Source organism: Cetorhinus maximus, chromosome 4 (assembly GCF_964194155.1).
Source record: "Cetorhinus maximus chromosome 4, sCetMax3.hap1.1, whole genome shotgun sequence".
In the NCBI taxonomy this organism is placed as follows: Eukaryota; Metazoa; Chordata; class Chondrichthyes; order Lamniformes; family Cetorhinidae; genus Cetorhinus; species Cetorhinus maximus.
Genome location: NC_135882.1, coordinates 157,734,351 through 157,755,735, shown reverse-complemented (window position 1 = coordinate 157,755,735; position 21,385 = coordinate 157,734,351). Strand labels below are relative to the sequence as shown.

The 21,385-nt window shown below is 42.7% G+C and overlaps 1 protein-coding gene across 12 annotated transcripts in view; it reads right to left on the bottom strand.

The window, feature by feature from the left end:
• Positions 1–21,385, bottom strand: part of LOC144679979 (receptor-type tyrosine-protein phosphatase mu) — an 855,381-nt gene that overhangs the window by 239,966 nt on the left and 594,030 nt on the right. For 6 of the 12 annotated variants that reach the window (XM_078541013.1, XM_078541014.1, XM_078541019.1 and 3 more), the window contains one exon: positions 10,094–10,123. The exons of the other annotated variants lie outside the window; for them this stretch is intronic. In XM_078541013.1, coding sequence (XP_078397139.1) covers positions 10,094–10,123 — 30 coding nt within the window. The remainder of the gene's footprint in view (positions 1–10,093; positions 10,124–21,385) is intronic. 12 annotated transcript variants of the gene reach the window in all.

Sequence of the window (21,385 nt, the reverse complement as noted above, 5' to 3'; positions counted from 1 at the left end):
ATAGGAGCAGATAATCAAAAGATGTCACAGACAAAAGGATCAAAGAGGTGTTGAAGGTGGTGATATTATCTAAGAAAATGTGCTAATTAAGAATGGATGGCAGGACACTCAAGGTACAGCTCTAGTGGGGGTGGGGTGGAAAGACTGAGAAGGTATTAGTTGTAGATTTAAAAATAATGGAAATAGGTGGGAAAAGAAAAATCTATATAAATTATTGAAAAAAACAAAAGGGAAGGGGAAGAAATGGGGTGGGGATGGGGGGAGGGAGTTTAAGATCTAAAGTTGTTGAATTCAATATTCAGCCCGGAAGGCTGTAAAGTGCCTAGTCGAAAGATGAGGTGCTGTTCCTCTAGTTTGCGTTGGGCTTCACTGGAACAATGCAGCAAGCCAAGGACAGACATGTGGGCAAGAGAGCAGGGTGGAGTGTTAAAATGGCAAGCGACAGGGCGGTTTGGGTCTTTCTTGCGGACAGACCGCAGGTGTTCTGCAAAGCGGTCGCCCAGTTTGCGTTTGGTCTCTCCAATGTAGAGGAGACCGCATTGGGAGCAACGAATGCAGTAGACTAAGTTAGGGGAAATGCAAGTGAAATGCTGCTTCACTTGAAAGGAGTGTTTGGGCCCTTGGACGGTGAGGAGAGAGGAAGTGAAGGGGCAGGTGTTGCATTTTCTGCGTGGGCATGGGGAGGTGCCATAGGTGGGGGTTGAGGAGTAGGGGGTGATGGAGGCGAGGACTAGGGTGTCCCGGAGGGAACGATCCCTACGGAATGCGGCCAGGGGGGGTGAAGGGAAGATGTGTTTGGTGGTGGCATCATGCCGGAGTTGGCGGAAATGGCGGAGGATGATCCTTTGAATGCAGAGACTGGTGGGGTGATAAGTGAGGACAAGGGGGACCCTATCATGTTTCTGGGAGGAAGAAGTAAGTGTGAGGGCGGATGCGCGGGAGATGGGCCGGACACGGTTGAGGGCCCTGTCAACGACCGTGGGTGGAAAACCTCGTTAAGGAAGAAGGAGGACATGTCAGAGGAACTGTTTTTGAAGGTAGCGTCATCAGAACAGATGCGACGGAGGCGAAGGAACTGAGAGAATGGGATGGAGTCCTTACAGGAAGCGGCGTGTGAGGAGCTGTAGTCGAGGTAGCTGTGGGAGTCGGTAGGCTTGTAATGGATATTGGTGGACAGTCTATCATCAGAAATTGAGACAGAGAGGTCAAGGAAGGGAAGGGAAGTGTCAGAGATGGACCATGTGAAAATGATGGAGGGGTGGAGATTGGAAGCAAAATTAATACATTTTTTTTTTGTTTTTCCATCTCCTATTGCCTGTTGAACTTGTATGCTAGGCTTTTTGGGGTTCATGCATGAGGACTCCCAAATCCCTCTGTGCTGCAGCCTTTGTCAGTCCTTCATCATTTAAATAATATTCAGCTCCTCTATTCTTCCTGCCAAAGTGCATAAGCTCACACTTCCCCACATTATATTCCATCTGCTACCTTTTTGCCCACTCACTTAACCTCTCTACATCCCTCTGTAGACTCTTTGTGTCATCCTCACCACTTGCCTTCCCATCTATTTTTGTGTTTTCCGCAAACTTGTCAATAGTACATTCATTTCCCTCATCCAAGTCATTAATATATATTGTAAATAATTGTAGCCCCAGCACTGATCCCTGTGGTACTTCACTAGTTACAGGTTGCCATCCTGAAAATGCCCCCCTTATCCAAACTCTCTGTCTTCTATTAGTTAGCCAGTCCTCTATCTATGCTAATATATTACCCCCAACACCATGGGCTCTTATCTTATTAAGTAGCCTTATGTGTGGTACCTTATCGAACGCCTTTTGGAAATCCAAATATATTACATCTACTAGTTCCCTTTCTCTACCCTGCTTGTTACCTCCTCAAGGAATTCTAATAAATTTGTCAGACATGATTTCCCCTTCATGAAGCCATGCTGACTCTGCTTGATTAGATTATGCATTTCTAAATGCTACGCTATTATATCCTTTATAATAGATTTTACCATTTTCCCAATGACAGATGTTAAGCTAACTGGCCTATAGTTACCTATTTTATGTCTCCCTCCATTTTTGAATAAGAGTGTTACATTGGCAGTTTTCCAATTCTCTGGGGCTTTTCCAGAATATAAGGACTCTTGGAAGATTACTACCAGTGCATCTGCAGTTATTTCCTTTAATATTCTAGGATGCAACCCATCAGTTCCAGGGGACTTATCGGCCTTTAGCCCTATTAGTTTCTCTTGTTCTTTTTCTCTAGTGATAGTTGTTGTATTTATTTCCTCCCCTGCCTTTTGCCCCTTGATTATTTAGTATTTTTGGAATGCTATTAGTACTTTCTACCGTGAAGACTGAAGCAAAGTATTTATTCAACTCCTCTGCCATTTCCTGGTTCCCCATTATTATATCCCCAGTCTCATTCTCTAATGGGCCTATGTTCACTTTGGCCTCTCTCTTACTTTTTATATATTTAAAGAAGCTCTTACTGACTGTTTTTTATATTACTTGCTAGTTTACTCTCAAAGTTTATTTTCTCCCTCTTTGTTATTTTTTGGTTATCTTCTGTTGGTTTTTAAAACTTTCCCAATCCTCTGGCTTACCACTAATCTTTGCCACATTGTATGCTTTTTCTTTCAATTTGATGCTATCCTTAGCTTCCTTGGTTAACCATGGTTGGTTTATTCCCTTCCTAGAATCCTTCTTCCTCACTGGAACATATCTTTGTTGTGAGTCATGAGCTATTTTCTTAAACGCCTCCCGTTGTTCGTCAACCATCTTTTCTGCTAAATTCCTTTCCCAGTTCACTCCAGTCAACTCTGCCCTCATTCCATTGTAATTACCCTTATTTAAATTTAGCACAGGTGTTTCTGAACTAAGTTTCTCACCCACAAACTGAATGCTAAATTCCACCATGATATGGTCACTGTTTCCTATGGGATCTTTTACTCTGAGATCATTTATTAAACCTACCTCATTACACATTACTAGATCCAAAATAGCCTGATCCTCAGTTGGATCCACAACATATTCTTCCAGGAAACTGTTCCACATAAACTCTATGAATTCTTGCTCGTGGCTACCTCTGCCAATTTGATTTTCCCAATCTACATGGAGATTATAGTAACCCATGATTAATGTGCTGCCTTTTTCACATGCCCTCACTATTTCCTGATTTATTCTCTGTCCAACAGCATAGCTGCTGTTAGGAGGCCTATAGAATATGCCCACCAGTGCCTTCTTCCCCTTGTTGTTTCTTACCTCCACCCATGCGGATTCTACATCTTTCAATCCAAGATCATTTCTTGCTATTGTACTTATTCCATCTGGTGTTAACAAAACTACCTCACCACCCTTTCCTTCCTGCTCGTTCTATCGAAAAGTCACGTACCCTTGAATATTTCGTTCACAGCTTTGATCTCCTTGTAACCATGTCTCCGTAATGGCTATAAGATCATACCCATTAATCTCTATTTGTGCCATTCATTCATTTATTTTGTTCCGAATACTATGTGCATTTATGTAAAGAACCATTTACTATTTTTACTCCCTTTGACCCTATTTGCTGCATTTTTTTATGTTTGTACACTCTGTCCCTTCCTGTGACAATCTGGGTATCATTACCTAAGCAGCTGCCCTGCAATGCAACATCCTTTTGCTTTATAAGCCTATGTATCCCCTCTCCAGAACCTTCACAGATGCTGCCAGGCCTGCTGAGTTTTTCCAGCATTTTCTGTATTTATTTCAGCCTATCCCGAGGTGTTGGCTCATTGAAAGAGTTCCAATTAGTCCTACTCCCCTGCTCTTTCCCCGAAGGCTTATAAATATTTCCACTTCAAAAGATAGAGTTTCCACTTTGCCAGCTGCAAAATCCCTCATGGGTCAGCATTGTATTGAAGCATAGTTTTTTTTTAAAAATGCTATAAAAATATTCCTATTCAACAGTGGTTGTAAGAATATCGACATATTTTCAATGGTAACTTGAAGTTGTTTGACTAATGCAGTGAAAGTGAGTTTATCATTTAGAAAAAGCATTTTAAATCCATATCATACCACTATGTGAGTAACCTGATTTTAAATTACGGAAATTGACTTTTAACAAGTCTAAAAAACTATTTTCTAGTTATATTGAGGTAGTCAGTTTCTTAGTCATTTTTTAAAAAACGCAATATTCAAAACCTTTTAAAACACGTCTAGTGGTGTCCTTGCACCTGAAAGATCAGATTAATTTTTAGAGGCTCCTTAGCTGGGCTGTAAATGAGCACAATTAGTGGAAAATCCTAATGAGAACATAAGATCATCGGAAATAGGAGCAGGCTATTCAGCCCCTCAAGTCTGCTTTGTCATTCAATAAGATCATGGCCGATCGTCAACCTAAACTCCACTTTCCCGCCCTATCCCCATCTCCCTTGATTCACTTAGAAGACAGATAAATCGCACTCTTTACAACGGAGCATCCGCAGCTCTCCTGGGGTGGAGCATTTCAAAGGTTAATTAAAACTCTCTGAGTGAAGAACCCCTTTGAGTGGGTGGGGCCCGGCTTCTAGTGCAATGTTTTTAAAGCTAGCACAAATGGTAACAGAAATGCAAATTGCATCGAATGTAATTTGTGCTTAAAATTCAAGATTGTTTGTGCCATTTATGCCAATTTCGGGTGAACTGCAATGAGAAAACCTTCACAACGGAGCAGAAACTGCAGGCCCAAGCATTAACTAATTCCCTTTTGAAAGTACTTGCTGGACCTGCTTCCACAATGTGTCAGGCAGTGCACTCCACCTCATAACAACTCACTTTGTAAAACAAAAGTTCCTCAGGTTGCCTCTGGTTCTTCCGACAATTACCTTAAATCTTTATTCTCTGGTTACTGAACCCTTTGCCACCGGGAACATCTCTATTTACTCCATCAGTGCAGTCTTAAAATAAGGGTTAAGCTCCTCATTAACATCTGGCGGGAGCCCAACACCTATTTTAGGTAGCCATTCTGGATGCCTGCAAACCCACTGTTACCCATATGGTTGTATCTGTAATGCAGTTACAGATGGTGCAGAGGATGTTGCACCAATGAAATTAATTATTTTTGCCCTCACTGCTGGAAAATGGATGCAACAAGGCCTTATATATCAAAAAGATGCTAAGCTTTCGAACGCTAATATCACCAATAAAATCTAAGCTACTATCAGTTATTTGGTTAGTAAAAACCATCAAAGGAGCATCGTCCTCTTCACATTAATCCTTGGTAACTATGTGATATTTTAAAGGGTTGTTGTTGGAAGTACTTTGAACCTGGCCAATAAAAATGTATTAATCACACTTGCTCCATCTGGAAAATATGTTAGGAAAATTAGAAAGGAAGAACCAAGGAGCTATTTAAAATAATGATTGTGCACTGTTAAACTGAGATGCTGAGGGCAGGTCACAAGATGTTTAATTTGAAGGTTTTGAGGTTAGACCATATTGGCATTTTGACCTTCTAACCTCTGTTTCAAACAACATGACTCGCATCAGAATCCCATGGTGCTTCATGTTTCAAATAGCAGTGATATCCGGAGCACAATTGCATTAAGTTCAGGTCTAACCACCATAGTTAAGGAAAGATCTGAGGGTCCATGAGCGCTTGCACAGGGGGTTTACCTGAATGGTTCAAGGGATGAAGGAATTTAGCTACAAGGTTAGGTTGGAGAAGTTAGGGTTGTTCTCCTTGGAGCAAAGGAGGTGGGGGGGAGATCGTAGATCTGACAGAAATGTACAAGATTATTACAGGTTTAGATATGATAGACAAAGAACAGCTGTTCCCATTAGCTGATGTACAAAGAATTAGGGGAGGCAGATATAAGATTTTGGGCAAGACACATGTGGGGATGTGAGGAAGAATTTGTTTTGATCTGGAACTTGTAGCCCATGAGAACACAATGCGCCATATGGGGACTGACAGGAATATGACTAGACCCTGCTTGCTTTTCCATTTCTGTCCTCTGAACAATAGCCCTTCCAGAGCCATAAAGTCGTGATGTCACAGAAGGAAGTCACTGAGCCCATCAAGACCATGTCCGCTCTCTGAACAGCAATCCAGGTATTCCCATTCCCCTGCTCTATCCGCACAGCCATGCAAGTTCATTTTCCTTAAGTGCATATCCAATTTCCTTTTGAAATCATTCATCGTCTCCGTGGGTGACATAATAACTGTATGACTCTATAAGTACTATTGTTCAGAGGATAGCGATGGAAAAGGAAGCAGGAGTAAGAAGTACTCCAGTCAGTCCCCTATTGGAATTGTATTGAATAGAGAAGTGCCAAGCAGAGTCAATGAGGTCTTGCAAGAAGGAGAAGTGAAAATTAGAGGGCAACTACTGGCAGCCAGCTAAAAACAGGATTGATAAGGTGATATTCTAATTCAAATCAAGCATTGCTTTCAACGCAGTGAAAGAAACATGCAGGTGATGCAGCTTTGATCATTAAACAAATAGGGAGAAAAAGTGCATCAATAAATGGAACATAGGAACAGAGGCAGGGCATCATCACCTCAAACCTATTCCCCATTCAATTAAATCATAGCTGATCTATATCTAAACTCCATCGACCCACCTTGGTTCAGTAGCCCTTAATACACTTGCCTAACAATGTTCAGCACCATTCATGGCACTCAACACTGAAGCAATCTAAGTCCATATGCAGCAAGACCTGCCTGGACAAAATTGAGGCTTGGACTGGTAAGTGGCAAGTAACATTCACGCCACACAAACGTCAGGCAATGACCATCTTCAACAAGAGAAAATCCAACCATCTCCCTTTGTCATTCAATGGAATTACCATCGCGGAATCCCCCACTATCAACATCCCGGGGGTTACCACTGACCAGAAACTGAACTGGACCGGCTATATAAATACTGTAGCTACAAGAGCAGGTCAGGGGCTAGGAATCTTGTGGTGGGTAACTCACCTCCTGACTCCCCAAAGCCTGTCCACCATCTGCAAGGCACAAGTCAGGAGTGTGATGGAATACTCCCCACTAACCTGGATGAGTGCAGCTTCCACAACACTCAAGAAGCTTGACACCATCCAGGACAAAGCAGCCCGCTTTTTTGACATCCCATTCACCACCTTCTACATTCACTCCCTCCACCACTGACGCACTGTGGCAGCAGTATGTACCATCTACATGATGCACTACAGCAACTCACCAAGGCTCCTTAGACAGCACCTTCCAAAGCCACGATCGCAACCACCTATAAGAACAAGAGTAGCAGATCCTTGGGGACACCACCACTTGGAAGTTCCCCTCCAAGCCACCCACAATCCTGACTTGGAAATATACCGCCGTTTCTTCACTGTCGCTGGGTCAAAATCCTGGAACTCCCTTCCCAACAGCACTGTGGGTGTTCCGACAACATGGGGGCTGTAGCAGTTCCAGAAGGCAGCTCACCACCACTTTCTGAAGGACAATCAAGGATGGGCAATAAATGCTGGTCTAGCTGGTGATGCCAGCATCCCATAAGCGTATAAAGAAAAGGCTATCAATCTCAACTTTGAACTTATCAGTTGACCTAGTTTCAATTTTTGGGGGAGTGAGTTGCAGATTTCCACATGTCTTTGTGTGAAGAAGTGCTTCCTGACATCATCCCATCCAGCTCTCATTTTAAGGTCCCCTTGTTCCAGCCCCACCAGAGGAAATAGTTTCTCCAAATATCCTATCAAATCCCATCATCATTCTCTATACCTCAAATAGATCACCCTTTAATCTTCTATACTCAATGGTGTGCCTTTAAATCATCACTTTTCACCTTCACAGCTTGGATGGCAATCTGGTGGAGCGGATTACCTGTCCACTGAGGAACTCAACCGACTTTCAATTCATTGAGTTCAATGAGACAAACTTGAGTTGGGCTCTAAAAAGGGGCTGGCAATCCACTGAGCCAGGCTACCTCCCAGCTGGTGCGGTCAATCTACCTCCAGTACTTTGAAGACACCAGAGTGCTAACAGTGCGGATGTTCAAGCAATATTATGTTGCTTGTTTGTGAATGCAATTTATAATTTACATCATAAAATGACTCCAACCTTGACTATCAATTCAACACTCAAGCCAATTTCAGCAGTTTCTATTTGCAGCCCATGTCCTCACTGGTAACACTGTAAGTGAGTATATTGCTGATGGGTAAAGTATTTTTGGTGAAGGTGACAGGTATTGCATGTCATAGTGCCTTTCTATGATAAACCGTGGAAATTCATTGCATTAGTTAGCAACCCACCAAGAACATATGCAATGCAGTAAGTAAAGCTTAAAATTACCTGAAGTAACCAAAACATATTTAGTGTCTCTTTAATTAAAACTTATATTCAGTCTGGTTGCATAAATTGACAGTGTCAATGGAGAGATTTTAGCTGCACTGAAAACTTAGCTGTTGCATGGTATATTTATTACTAACACAAATTGAAGAATCCTTCTTCGGACACCATGAAATAGGCTTCATAGTCTTGGGTATGTAACAGCAAGTCTTTATTGACAGCTCAAAGCTATGTACCGATTTACAGTACAGGTATGGAGCTGACTTCAGTTTAGGTCTTCACCAACTTTGCCCATCTCTAGACTAACCCTAGCTCTGGTTCATGTGTCTTCTTACATCACTGTGTGGGCGGTACTGGACTCGGTCTCACATTAACCCTTTATGTGCCAGACCCAACTGCTACACAAATCACGCTCTGTAAAGCTGGGTATCTGATGATATGTCAAACATGCTGCCAGCTTTTTAAATAAAGTTTTCCTTTTAATTCTCTGTCCAAAGAAAGTAACAATAAATAAACCGACAAAACAAAACTGATTGTTCGTTATCCCTGCTGAAGTCAAATTAATTCCTACTGAAGGTACAGGTCATGGCAATAAAGTGGTTCCTAGGGAACCCCATTCGATTGCCAATACTTCCCATTACTACCAAAGCCTAGAGGAGTATCACCATCCACATTGGCCACTCACAGTTTGCTCACTGCTATATTTTGTTTGCATGTATGCTGGACTTGACGTTTGATTCTAAACTGACTGATAAAGCAAGAGTTTTAGTGTTATTGTTTAATTCTATGCTTTAGCACTCCCTACTGCCTTTTTCCGATCTTAGTACCATTTTCGTAATCCTCTATATGGCACAAAGAATAACCTAAATCAGCAAGACCTATTTAATAATTCATGCTTATTGTAGTGACAGCTCAGTGAATATTTATTAAACCATTTGCAATTACTGTCCTTTCTTTCCCTTGCTCAATACATCACTTTTGTCTGTATTGTGAGCATGCAGCTACGTAGTGTATGACTGTCTCCACATGGTGACAACCTCCTCATGCTCATGAAGTAAAATTAGCACTTTTTGACATTGCTTATATGGCTAGACCATTTGTCACATGTGGAAGGACCTCCGGTTCATTGTCCTAACCTTGGGTTTTGTTTTTCCTGCTGCGCACTTCCTTTAAAGAAAAAAGCAGTGTTTCTCTTTTGTTTTTCACTTTTTTTTTAATTTGGCTCGCACCATGATACACTTGCATGGGAGCCAATAACTCTGTGGTATCTAATCCCAAGTGTAAATCTTGACAATAGGCTATTAGATGGTGAAGATATTGCAGCTGAGCCCCATTCTATTCTCACCCACTGTCCACTTAATCATGATCAAGTTTGGGAACACTGTGTAGTCCAGAGACACTGAAGGCAAGCAATGAAATCAGCTCCAACCAGGAATTAAACCGTGAAAGTTCCTGATTGACATGGTTCAGTTTGACAATGGAACGTTTACACTCTGAGCCATAGGTGCATCTGGGTCTCTCCTTTAAAGCCATATGAATTCAATAACATCTTTAATTAATGCAACTTGTTCTGCAAAATTTGGAAAACGATTAGTCTAAAACATTCCAGGACAGTTTGTGTGTCTGATCCTAGAAGTAGGTTAAATTGGACGGTTAAAACAAATAACAGCTAGTAAATCTCGGAGGCATATTGGAATGCTTGCTAGAATTGCAGGAGCCTGAAAAAAAAAACCATGAATAAAACAAATGCCGTGCATGGAAAAGAATGGATAAAAGCATGGAGTTCATTTTCAAAGCAGTTACTTACAGGTAATAAGTGTAGGACTGAGAGCTTCTTCTGCCGGGTGGGATGGTTGAAGGATTTAGGCAGTGGAAAGGATGGAATGGAAGGAAAAGAAAAGCAAATATTAATGGATCAAAACAAAATGTAAAAATTAACTCCCTTCCTAATAAAAAATAGTAAAAGCTGTGGTGGTTGAAGCTTAAATGAAGCTAATGGAAACGCAGTGCATCATACATTGTGGTACATTTAATGACAGGCACAAAAGAATGATTGGAGAATCAAAGCAATATATTTATTCCACTGCCCTGAACAAACTATGGAGTTTAATATCTTATGCATATCCTTTGATGGTTGCATTGCGGATGGCACAGCATTGAGTCATTGCTGCTTTTAATGGTGCTGTTTTAATTTGGATTCCTGGAGATCAATGACCCTGAGCTTCACCCAACTAAATTCAACCCCTTCTCCAAAGCACAGATGTGTGAGACTCATTTTTTCAACTCAGCTTGATGGGGCACAGGAGCTGGATTTAATAGCATAAACATTGGGAGCCAGCTCATGAATCCCAGGATTGCAGAATCTGAATTTAAACAGTGACCATAAAAGCAACTGCTGTAAAGGCATTAAAAAATGGCTTAATTTATTCTGCGCCTGAGATGGATGGGTTTGGGAAGTCCAATTATTTTCCGCTAAAATAGTTTGTCAATACTTGCACAAGACAGCATTAGATTATAATCCTATTTATAACAGATTTTTTTTGTCAAGAGTATTTCCAAGAAATATTGAGGTAGAAGGAATCAATATGGGAAGTTCTTTTCAAATTTTTGAAACATTGAAATGACACTGGGTAGCAAGCAATAATGCTCAACATGGATGAAAGAGGATGTTGGTGTGATTTTGTGTTCAGTCCCTGATCTGAACGAACAAAACCAGGTCCAAGTTGTGGCACCTTCTTGAGTGGGAGGGAGAAAGCAATCACATAGAGGTGGTCTTATACTTCCTAGCGGTTGACCTATGAGAACACAAGATGTCCAGTAACCTGAGAGCTGTCGGTGACTGGTGTAGTACAAATCCAGGTGAATTTAGGAACACAGTGATTAATTCTATCCCCAGAACAAAAGCAGATTACCACGCATGCTAAAAATCTAAAATAAAGAAACAGAAAATGCTGGAAATACTCAACGACCTGAAAGGTGAACTCTGTTTTAGCTCAGTATTTCCAACATGGGTGTGAATTTGCATAGGAGTTGCCCCATTCATTCCCTGTGGCTTCAGTTTAAGGGACATGTAAATGTGGGAATACAACATCAGGATAATGTTAGGAAACATTTCTTCACACAAAGGAAATCTGGTGCTCTCTCTTCAAAACGCTGTTGAGGCTGGTTGGTGAGGCAGAGGGTGGGGGGGGGCGTCAATTGAAGATTTCAAAACTAGCATTGATAGGTTTTTGTTAGGCGAGGATATTAAACGTTATGGGATCAAGGCAGGTAAATGGAGTTGTGACAGACATCAGCCAACTGAATGGCAGAACTGCTTTGAGAGACTGAATGGTCTACTCCTGTTTCTGTAACAATTGCAATTGTAACGCACAGTAGAATCTTTAAAAATTAGCGTGGCCAATGGCATGAGAAATCCATTTATTATTTGGAAGAAATTTATGAAAAATAACCTTATTCTATCCTGGATGTTTCACTTCCTTACTTTAATACTCACGCCACTGAACATCACGCAGAAGAAATGGAATATTACCAGCTTCTTGTGAACTTTTGTATTCTGTTGTGCAAAAAGATTCTACAAGCCTGAATAAATTGCTAGGATTGAGATTATGGCTTTTATTCAATGAGTGGCTAACTCATGAACATCAAATGAATTACTGTGGTCTAGATTCTGGAACTTTTTCCTGTTCAATTTCTTGCAATTATTATTTCAGGGATAATCTTCATCTCTTATTATTATTGTCCACCATTACGTTTTCATTCCACTCCCTAGCTAACAATACAAATTGGGATTTTTTCCCTAATACATCTGGAGGTACAACCATGGAGCTAACACTTGACAGGGAACATTTGGCACCATCTATTGATAACATAGATACTTGTTAGTGTAACATCACTGAGGTATAACCAGTGTCATACCACTCTGTACTGCCAGTCCCATCACCTGGTTACAACTCAATTCTTATTATCCTAAATTGCCTTCTTGTCCTGTTGTAGTCAGGTTGGCGTTCAATGCTAATGAATAACAAACCAGATCACCCCAATTCAGTAATCGTTTCAGAATCAGATAGCTAGAGATACCGTGAAAACCAAATTGAAAAACGACTTCAGAATATGTTAACAACGATTCCTCGGATGTATATCTGCTAATTCCAAAAATAAAATAAGAGCTGGGAATGTACTGCTTTACTGTGCCTTTTGTTTGTCCATTATCTGTAAAGAAAAACTGAAAATCTCTGACTTTTGTGCGAGGGTAGGGTGGGGTAAAATGTGTTCATGGGATGATCGAGTGAGCTCGGACTCAAATGCAGCTTCACGATGGCCAATATTTGTACTCCAGTGACTCCATAATTAAAATAATCACAACAGCTAGGGGAGAATTTTCTCCGTCTGGAGGGGTTGTGCGGGAGCGGGCGCGGGCATGTGCGCAGCCAATTGCTGCCCACGATTGGCTGGATGCTGCCATTTTATGTGGGCAGGCCAATTAAGGCCCGTCCAGCGTGACATGGGCCCGCAAGCGCTGAGTGCCACCTGTGTGCGTGGGCAGGGGGGGGTGTTGCTTGAGTTGGGTCCTGTGCTCTTTTGCACATGTGCGCGAAAGAGTGCAGAAATCTTCCTGAGGCACAGAGCTGCCTCAGGGAGATTAATTTAAGTTTAAAAAATTTTAATAAAGGAAAAAAAAAAATTTTTAGGGTGTGTCCCCTCATGTGAAACTATCACATGAGCTGGGACTTGTCTATAAATTTTATTTAAAATTTTTTCAAACCTTTAAAAACCTTCATGAAACCTTATCCGGCCGTGGATGAGGTTCCATGAAAAATGAAAAGGCCACCTGGGCTCTCCACCTGCCCGCCAGCCTTAAGGTTAGACGCGCAGCTCAGTTTATTGTTTTAATTGATAGTTAATTGGCCTTAATAGGCCTTTAACAGGTCGGCAAGCACGTAGCCAACTCAGGTGCGCGCCTGCCGAACTGAAAATCTGAATGATGTGCGGTGACGTCGGGACGCATGCCTGATGTCACCACGCATCATTTTGTCCCGAGTGTTGGTACTCTAGAGAATGAGTTTGGGGAATTGATTATGGAAAACAAGGAAATGGAAGAGGCATGGAACATGTATTTTGTGTCCGTCTTCACTGTAGAAGACTAAAGCTTCCCAAAGATACTTGAAAATCAAGAGATGAACAGGAGGCAGGAACTTAAAACAATCACCATCACTAAGGAAAAGATGCTGGGAAGACCTTCAGACCTAAAGGCTGACAAGTCCTCAGGACCAGATGACCTGCATCCTGGAGACTTAAAAGGAGCGGCTGCAGAGATAGAAGATGCATTGGTTATAATCTTTCAAAAATTCTTCAAATTCTGGAAGGGTCCCAGCAGATTGGGAAATAGCTAATGTAACACCTTTATTCAAGATAGAAGAGAGACAGAAAGCAGGAACCTACAAGCCAGTTAGCCTAACACATATCATAGGAAAATTGCTAGAATTCATTATTAAGGATGTTATAGCTGGACACTTAGAAAATTATAATTTGCTCAGACAGGAACAAGCAAGGTGGATAAAGGGGAACCAGTAGATGTACTGAACTTGGATTTCCATAAAGTATTTGATAAAATGCCACAACAAAAGTTACTACACAAGATAAGATTACATGGTGTAGAGGGTAACATATTAGCATGGATAAAGGATTAGTTGCTAACAGGAAGCAGAGAGTAAGGAAAATTGTTTTTTGGGGGTTGGCAAGCTGTAACAAATGGAGTGTTGCAGGGATCAGTGCTGGGGCCTCAGTTATTTACAATCTACATCAATGACTTGGATGAAAGGGCCAAAATGTATATTAATTAAATTTGCTGATGACACCAAGATAAGTAGGAAAGTAAGTTGTCAAGGGGAGGTAGAGACTCTGCAAAGGGATATAGACAGGTTAAGTAAGTGGGCAAAAATTTGGCAGATGGAGTATAATGTGGGATAATGTGAGCTTGCCCATTTTGGCAGGAAGAATAGAAAAGCAGCATATTATGTGAATGGAGAGAAATTGCAAAATTCAGTGTTGCAGAGGGATCTGGATGTCCTGGCACATGAACCACAAAAAGTTAGTATGTAGGTACAGCAAGTGATTAGGAAGGCAAATGCAATGTTTATTGAAAGGGAAATGGAATATAAAAGTAGGGAAGTTTTACTGCACCTGTACAGGGCCTTGGTGTGACCACATCTGGAATACTGTGTACAGTTTTGGTCGCCTTATTGGAAAAAAGATGTAATTGCACTTTAAAGATGTAAAAGCAGTTTAGAGCAGGTTCACTCGAATCACTCCTGGGATGAGGGGCTTATCTTACGAAGAAAGATTGAACAGGCTGGACCTAGACCCATTGGAGTTTAGAAGAATGAGAGGCGATCTTACTGAAACATATAAGATCCTGAGAGGACTTAATAGGGTGGATACTATATGAAATGTGCATCCTGAGGGATGTGGGAAGTCATGCAGGCACAAAGTGCCCTCAATGGCTACATCTGCAGGAAGTGCCACCAGCTGCAGAAACCTGAGCTCCTGGTTGCGGAACTTGAGCAGCGCTGGAGTCACTGTGGTGCATCCTCAAGGCTGAGGATAACATGGATAGCACAGTTAAAGAAGTGGTCACACTGCAGCTAAGAAGTACACAGGCTGAGAGGGAATGGGTGACCAACAGAATATCTAAGAGAAACAGGCAGCTAGTGCAGGAATGCCCCGAGGCTATCTCGCTCTGTAACCGTTTTTCCATTTTGGATACTGGTGAGCGAGATGGTTCCTCATTGGACTGTATCAAGAGCTACGTTTGTGGCACCGTGGGTGGCTCAGTAGCACAGGAGGGGAGTAGAAGTGCTAAAGTGGTAGGGGATTCCATAGTTAGAGGAGCAGATAGGCATTTCTGTGGCCATAGACATGACTCCAGGATGGTATGTTGCCTCCCTGGTGCCAGGGGCAGGGGTGTCACAGAGCAGCTGCAGGACATCCTTTGGGGGAGAGCAAGCAGCCAGAGGTCATGGTCCACTTTGGGACCAAAAACATAGGCAGGAAAAGGGACGGGGTCCTGAAGGCATACTTTAGGGAGTTAGGGAGGAAATGGAAAAGCAGGGCCTCAAGAGCAGTAATCTCAGGATTACTCCCAGTACCATGTACCAGTGAGCATAAGAATAGGAAGATTGAGCAGTTCAATATGTGGCTGGAGAAATGGAGTAGGAGGGAGGGCTTTAGATTTCTGAGGGATTGGGATTGGTTCTGGGGCAGGTGGGACCTGTACAAAAAGGATGTCACTTGGACTGGCACTAACGTTCTGGCGGGGAGGTTTTCTAGTGCTGTTGGGGAGGGTTTAAACTAGATTGGCAGGGAGATGGGAACCTGAGAGGAAATTCAGAGAGAAGAGGAGAGAAACTGGCAGAGGGAAGTCGAGAAGTATTAACTGATAAGGAATATATATCAGAGTGTAGCATCAAGGTAAATAGAACATTTGGAGAGCTTGATAGAACTAGAGTAGGCTATAGTAAGTCATTAGATGGGGTCAGGGTAATGGGGAAAGTTGAAAAACCTAAATCAGGATTAATGTGCACATATGTGAATGCATGGAGTGTGGTTAATAAGATTGGTGAACTGCAGGCACAGATTGACAAATGGAATTATGATATTATTGCTATAGCAGAGACCTGGCTCAAAGAAGGACAGGACTGGGCATTAAATATTCCTCGGTACAAGGTATTTAAGAGAGACAGGAAAGGAAGAAAAGTGGGGGAGTGGCAATATTGATTAAGGATGGAATTACAATTCTGGAGAGAGAGGATGTTCCAGAGGGGTCAAGGACAGAATCTCTCTGGCTAGAGGTAAGGAATGAAAAAGGTGTAATAACATTGATGGGTGTAGTACATAGACCACCAACTAGCGAAAGGGATGTAGAGAAACAAATTTGCAAAGAAATTACAGAGAGGTGCAAGAATTATAGAGCAATCATAATGGGGGACTTCAATTATCCAAATATAGACAGGATAGGAATATTGCAAAGGGACAAGAGGGTCGAGAGTTCCTGGAATGTGTTCAAGGTAATTTTCTGCAGCAGTGTGTTTCCGGTCCAACGAGAGGTTAGGTACTGTTGGACCTGCTTCTAGGAATGAGTTGGCCCAAGTGGATCAAATATCAGTGGAAGAGCATTTAGGGGACAGCAACCATTGTATCATAAGGTTTAGGTTGGCCACGGAGAAGGACATGAGCAATCCAGAGCAGGGATAAACAACTGTAGTTATGAGGATAGGTTGGAGAGGTTGGGTTTGTTTTCCTTGGAGAAAAGAAGGCTGAAAAGAAACTTCATAGAGGTATTCAAGATCCTGAGGGGTAGGAACAGGGTAAATAGTGAGAAACTGATCCCGTCAAGAATACATCAAGAACTAGAGGGCACAGGTTCAAAATAATGGGCATAATGAGTAGAAGGGATGTGAGGAAAAATGTTTTCACCCAAAGGGTGATTGGAGTCTGGAACAAACTTCCTGAGAGGGTGGTGGAGGTAGGTTTAATTGAGTTATTCACAAGGGAATTGGGTGGCTATCTGAAAAGAAAGAATGTGCAAGGTTACAGGAATAAGGCAGGGGAGTGGGATTAGGTTGAGTGCTCTTTCAGCGGGCCAGTGCAGACTCGATGGGCTGAATGGCCTCTCTCTGTACTGTAAAGACTCTGATTTTGCGATGCTGGGATGGTGTTTCCACTTGTGGGAGAGACTAGAACTAGGGGACACAGTTTAAAGATAAGAGATCTACCATTTAACATGGAGATCAGGAGGTCGTTAGTACATGGAATTCTCTTCCACAGAAAGCAGTGGAGATTGGGTCCTTGAAGCTATTCAAGGCTGAATTAGATTTTTAATGGACAAGGGGGTCAAGGGTTATGGCGGCGGGAACAGACGGCAAAGTGGAGTTGAGACTACACCCAGCCATTAGCCATGATCTTATCGAGTGGCGGAGCAGGCTCAAAGAGCTGAATAGCCTACTCCTGCTCCTCAGTCCTATGTTCCTAACATCTTGCTTTCAATATATGTGCTAATGACTTGTGACTGCAATGCTCTAGAAAGATATAATTATTTTCATCATCTTCAAAGTTATGGTCGACTTTCACGATGTGTTTATTGGACAGGGATTTGTGGAGTTCAATTTCCTTCTCAATCTTATCTTTCTGGTGAGTTTTTGACACTGGAATGTGGAATAACTTTAACTGCATATATTCTGTTATTGGAGAGATCAACCATTTCATAGCATCTTGCAAAACCTAATGAAAGGAAGGCCATAAATGTCCACATGGTGAGCTATGATTATGCCAATGAAATAAACATTTACATCTGCATACATACACAAGGAAATATTTATCCAAGTGTTTCCAATGTTATCTTTATTTATTCATTATTTGCATGCTCACTGGTGTGAATCCCATGTCTAATTGGGTAGTGTGCATGGAAACTAAAGAGGCAACGGATTGGATTTTATGGGCCACCCATGGACGGTAAAGTAGGTGGGTGGACGCTTAAAATAGGGTGCCGTGCCCACCAGCAGCGATTTTACAAGTGGCAGGGGAGGCGTTTTGTGGGCCATCCCCCTGTGGCCCAGTTGAAGCCTTATGTGTACAATTAATATCCACTTAAAAGCCTCATCCTGCCACCATATTTAGTCCATTGTGTACCCAGCAGGATTGAATATGCTGGTTGCTGGCCAGTGAAGGGCAAGATTTCTGAGACCCGGTGCCAGTCGGAGTCCCCCCACCTCCTGCCCCTGCCACCTAACCATATAGCTTTCCCTTCCCACATTCACCATCCCTCCCCCCACCACCTTGCCCAACATGACCCATCATCCCCCCTTCTCTCCGCATACCCCCGCCACCGCCCCCATCCTTTCCGAGGCCTCCCTTAGATCCTTGGAGGTCCAGTTCAATTGCTGAACGCCTCCTCCTTGGCCTAGCTGCAGTACTGGCTCCCTGCACCCCAGTATATAATCCAGCCCTGTAACTGGATGGCCTTATCTTCCTGCTGTCCTGCTGTGATGCCAAGATGGAGGAATTTGCTAACTCTACTGTCAAGCTCAGCAATCTGACAAACTTATGTCCTAATGCAGCTTGGCTTATATTGCAGAGGTCACCATCTATAAAGATTCACATCAGTACCATTGCAGTAGCGTGGTCGCCTTCATACCCACCATGAGGGCAGTATAGGCGTATGAGCTTGGCTGCAGGTTACCATGCAGCACCTTCCAGAATTGCCCTATTGCCACTTTGGTGAAGCACATTCTTCTTATGCACAACTCCTCAGTAAAGTCTTTCACATGATCCATGTTACCGGGATATACGTTGTGTTTTGTAAGTGGGGTTAATATCTAGTGGATGGGGGTGGAGTACATCCTTCTTAATTGCTGCCTGACTCTCCAGCTCCACAATGATAGCAGACAAAGGGAGAAGGCCAAACCTGATTCTCACAGCAGGTGGTTGAAAATCTTCCATCCTGTCGGGCGCAAGTCCAGTTATCTGCCCGCAGAAAGACAAAATGCTCTAAAGATAGTTTCCCAGTGGCAGAAATTTGTATTCAAAATCTCCAGAACCTTCCATGACAGGAATTCCTCACTTCCACCTGTGAACTTGGAAGAAACTGTGCCTCTTGCAAGTCTCACCCTCATAGGTGGGGTTGCCAACTCCAGTTGGACATATTCCTGGAGCTATCATTACATGACCTTCCTGCCTCCTGGACAGAATAGATAGGCAGAAACTGTACCCCTGCATGGAAGGATCGAGAACCAGGTGCCACAGGTTTATGGTAATTGGCAGAAGAAGCAATGGCAACATGAGGAAATACTTTTTCACACAGCGAGTGGTTGAAATCTGGAATGCACTGATTGAAAACGTGGTGGAGGGAGGTTCAATCGAGGAACTCAAGAGGGAATTGGATCATTATCATAAAAGGAAGAATGTGGAGGGCTACAGGGGGGAGGCAAGGGCAGTGGCACGAGCTGGATTGCTCCTTCAGGGAACCAGAATTGATGCAATGGGCCGAATGGCCTCCTTCTGTGCGGTGACCCATTCTCGGATTCTGTGAAATGCCCCAGTCCCAAACTCCTACCATTGGTTTCCTGACACGTCCGTCCTCAAGCCTTCCCTACTGGAAAGCAAGTTGTCGTCATCTCCCTTTTGACTGACAAAGGCCAAAATTTTCCAGACCCCCATGGCGGGTTCCTCCATGATGGGGCCGGCAAGCCATTGAAATCTCTGTTCACATCGGCAGGACAGGAAGATCGCACCGGCGTGAGGGGCTGGAGAATTCCAGCCAAAGTGCCTTTTTACCCCTCCGTATCCAAATATTTTATAACTAGTAAACAAAAGTCTTCAAAAGGATATTCATTTTAAAGAAACATTTTTCTTCTCTCACTTGCGCATTGATTTTTGTTCAGGGCTGCTCGCAGCAGTGCCTTGGAGGTTAGTCTTTAATTGCTGGAGACTCCAGGGTAATCCTGGAGGGTTGGTAACCATATGCACAGTGTGTTAGGAGAGCGAAATATGGAAATTGGGGCCTGCAGTGCCTCTTCAGGGCTTCATTTAGATTTGCTCAGTCTGAACTTAGTGGCTGGATTGTGTGAAGGTTCAAAGGTGTCAGGGAAGTTGAGAAAAGCATTCTAATAGAGAAAGGGGCTTTTGTTCCATACTTCCGTCTAAATCAAAATTTCTGCTCCATTTATTCCCTTCCTGTGCACTAAGGTAGCAAGGAAATGTGGACCACTGTACATAGTGGTTAAACTTACAGATTTAGCTTTTTTTATTCATTCACGGGTTGTGGGCTTCGCTGGCTGGGCCAGCATTTTATTGCCCATCCTTAGTTGCCCTTGAGAAGGTGGTCGTGAGCTGCCTTCTTGAACCACTGCAGTCCATGTGGTGTAGGTACACCCACAGTGCTGCAAGGGAGGGAGTTCCAGGATTTTGACCCAGCGACAGTGAAGGAATGATGATATATTTCCAAGTCAGGATGGTGAATGACTTGGAGGGGAACTTCCAGTTGGTGGTATTCCCATCTATCTGCTGCCCTTGTCATTCTAGATGGTAGTGGTCATGGGTTTGGAAGGTGCTGTCTAAGGAGCCTTGGTGAATTCCTGCAGTGCATCTTGTAGATGGTACACACTGCTGTCGTCGTGTGTTGGTAGCAGCAGTGTGTACCATCTCTGTTACACGTCCGTTCTCTGTTGCATGTCTGAAAATGGCATGCTATACTGCAGCAAGGTAAGTCTCACTCTGCCAGTTATTCTCTTATAAGAAAACTGTACATCTTTTGAAAGGAACAGAATAAATATTTGTGGCACTTAATGAGTAAACCTCAGCCGCAGATTCAGAAGACCTCAAACTGCTGGATTCCGATATCTAATCACGACAACTTGAATTGCTCAACTTTTTTTTCACTGCTCTTATCGAACTTGGTAGTGTCTTATGCCAAGAGGCCTTAGGCTCAGGCCTCCCAATAAAAAAAATTAAATTGTATTCAGCCCTGGCAACGGGAAACAAAATCCAAAGGGTTTAAAATATTTGAGAACACTTTTAAAAGTTTTCTTTTGATTAATCTTTCTTTGTCATGAATGCGAAGGACACATTCATACATGTCATTTTCTATGTTGCTACAGCAAACAGACTGAGTTTTGCCCCAAGAGTGGAGTTTGGAGCTTTTCAATACTTGATAATATGCAGAACGCTACACGATAGCTGAAACTATCTGGGTCCTCTTTATGCTTGTCTTTGCAGCTCAATATTCGTGTTTAATCTGCAAACTACGAAGGATTGCAAACGATATATTAAATCACTGAAAGAAAGCAATGTATACACTGGGACGTAACTGGATGGCGGGTGCCTTGAGGTTATGAGACTCAGAAGCAGCGTCTGTTATATGATGTCTATAGTGTTATCTTTGAAACATGTTTGGAAACCATCTGTGGTATACTTCACAGACAGCACTGAAAAGCCGTGTTAATTTCACAATCACATGGAGCTTGCCTGGAGCAACAAATGCATTTTTCTTAAGGAGCACTCTAATCTTTGACTGTGTCCAGGACACATTCAGGGACAGCCATCC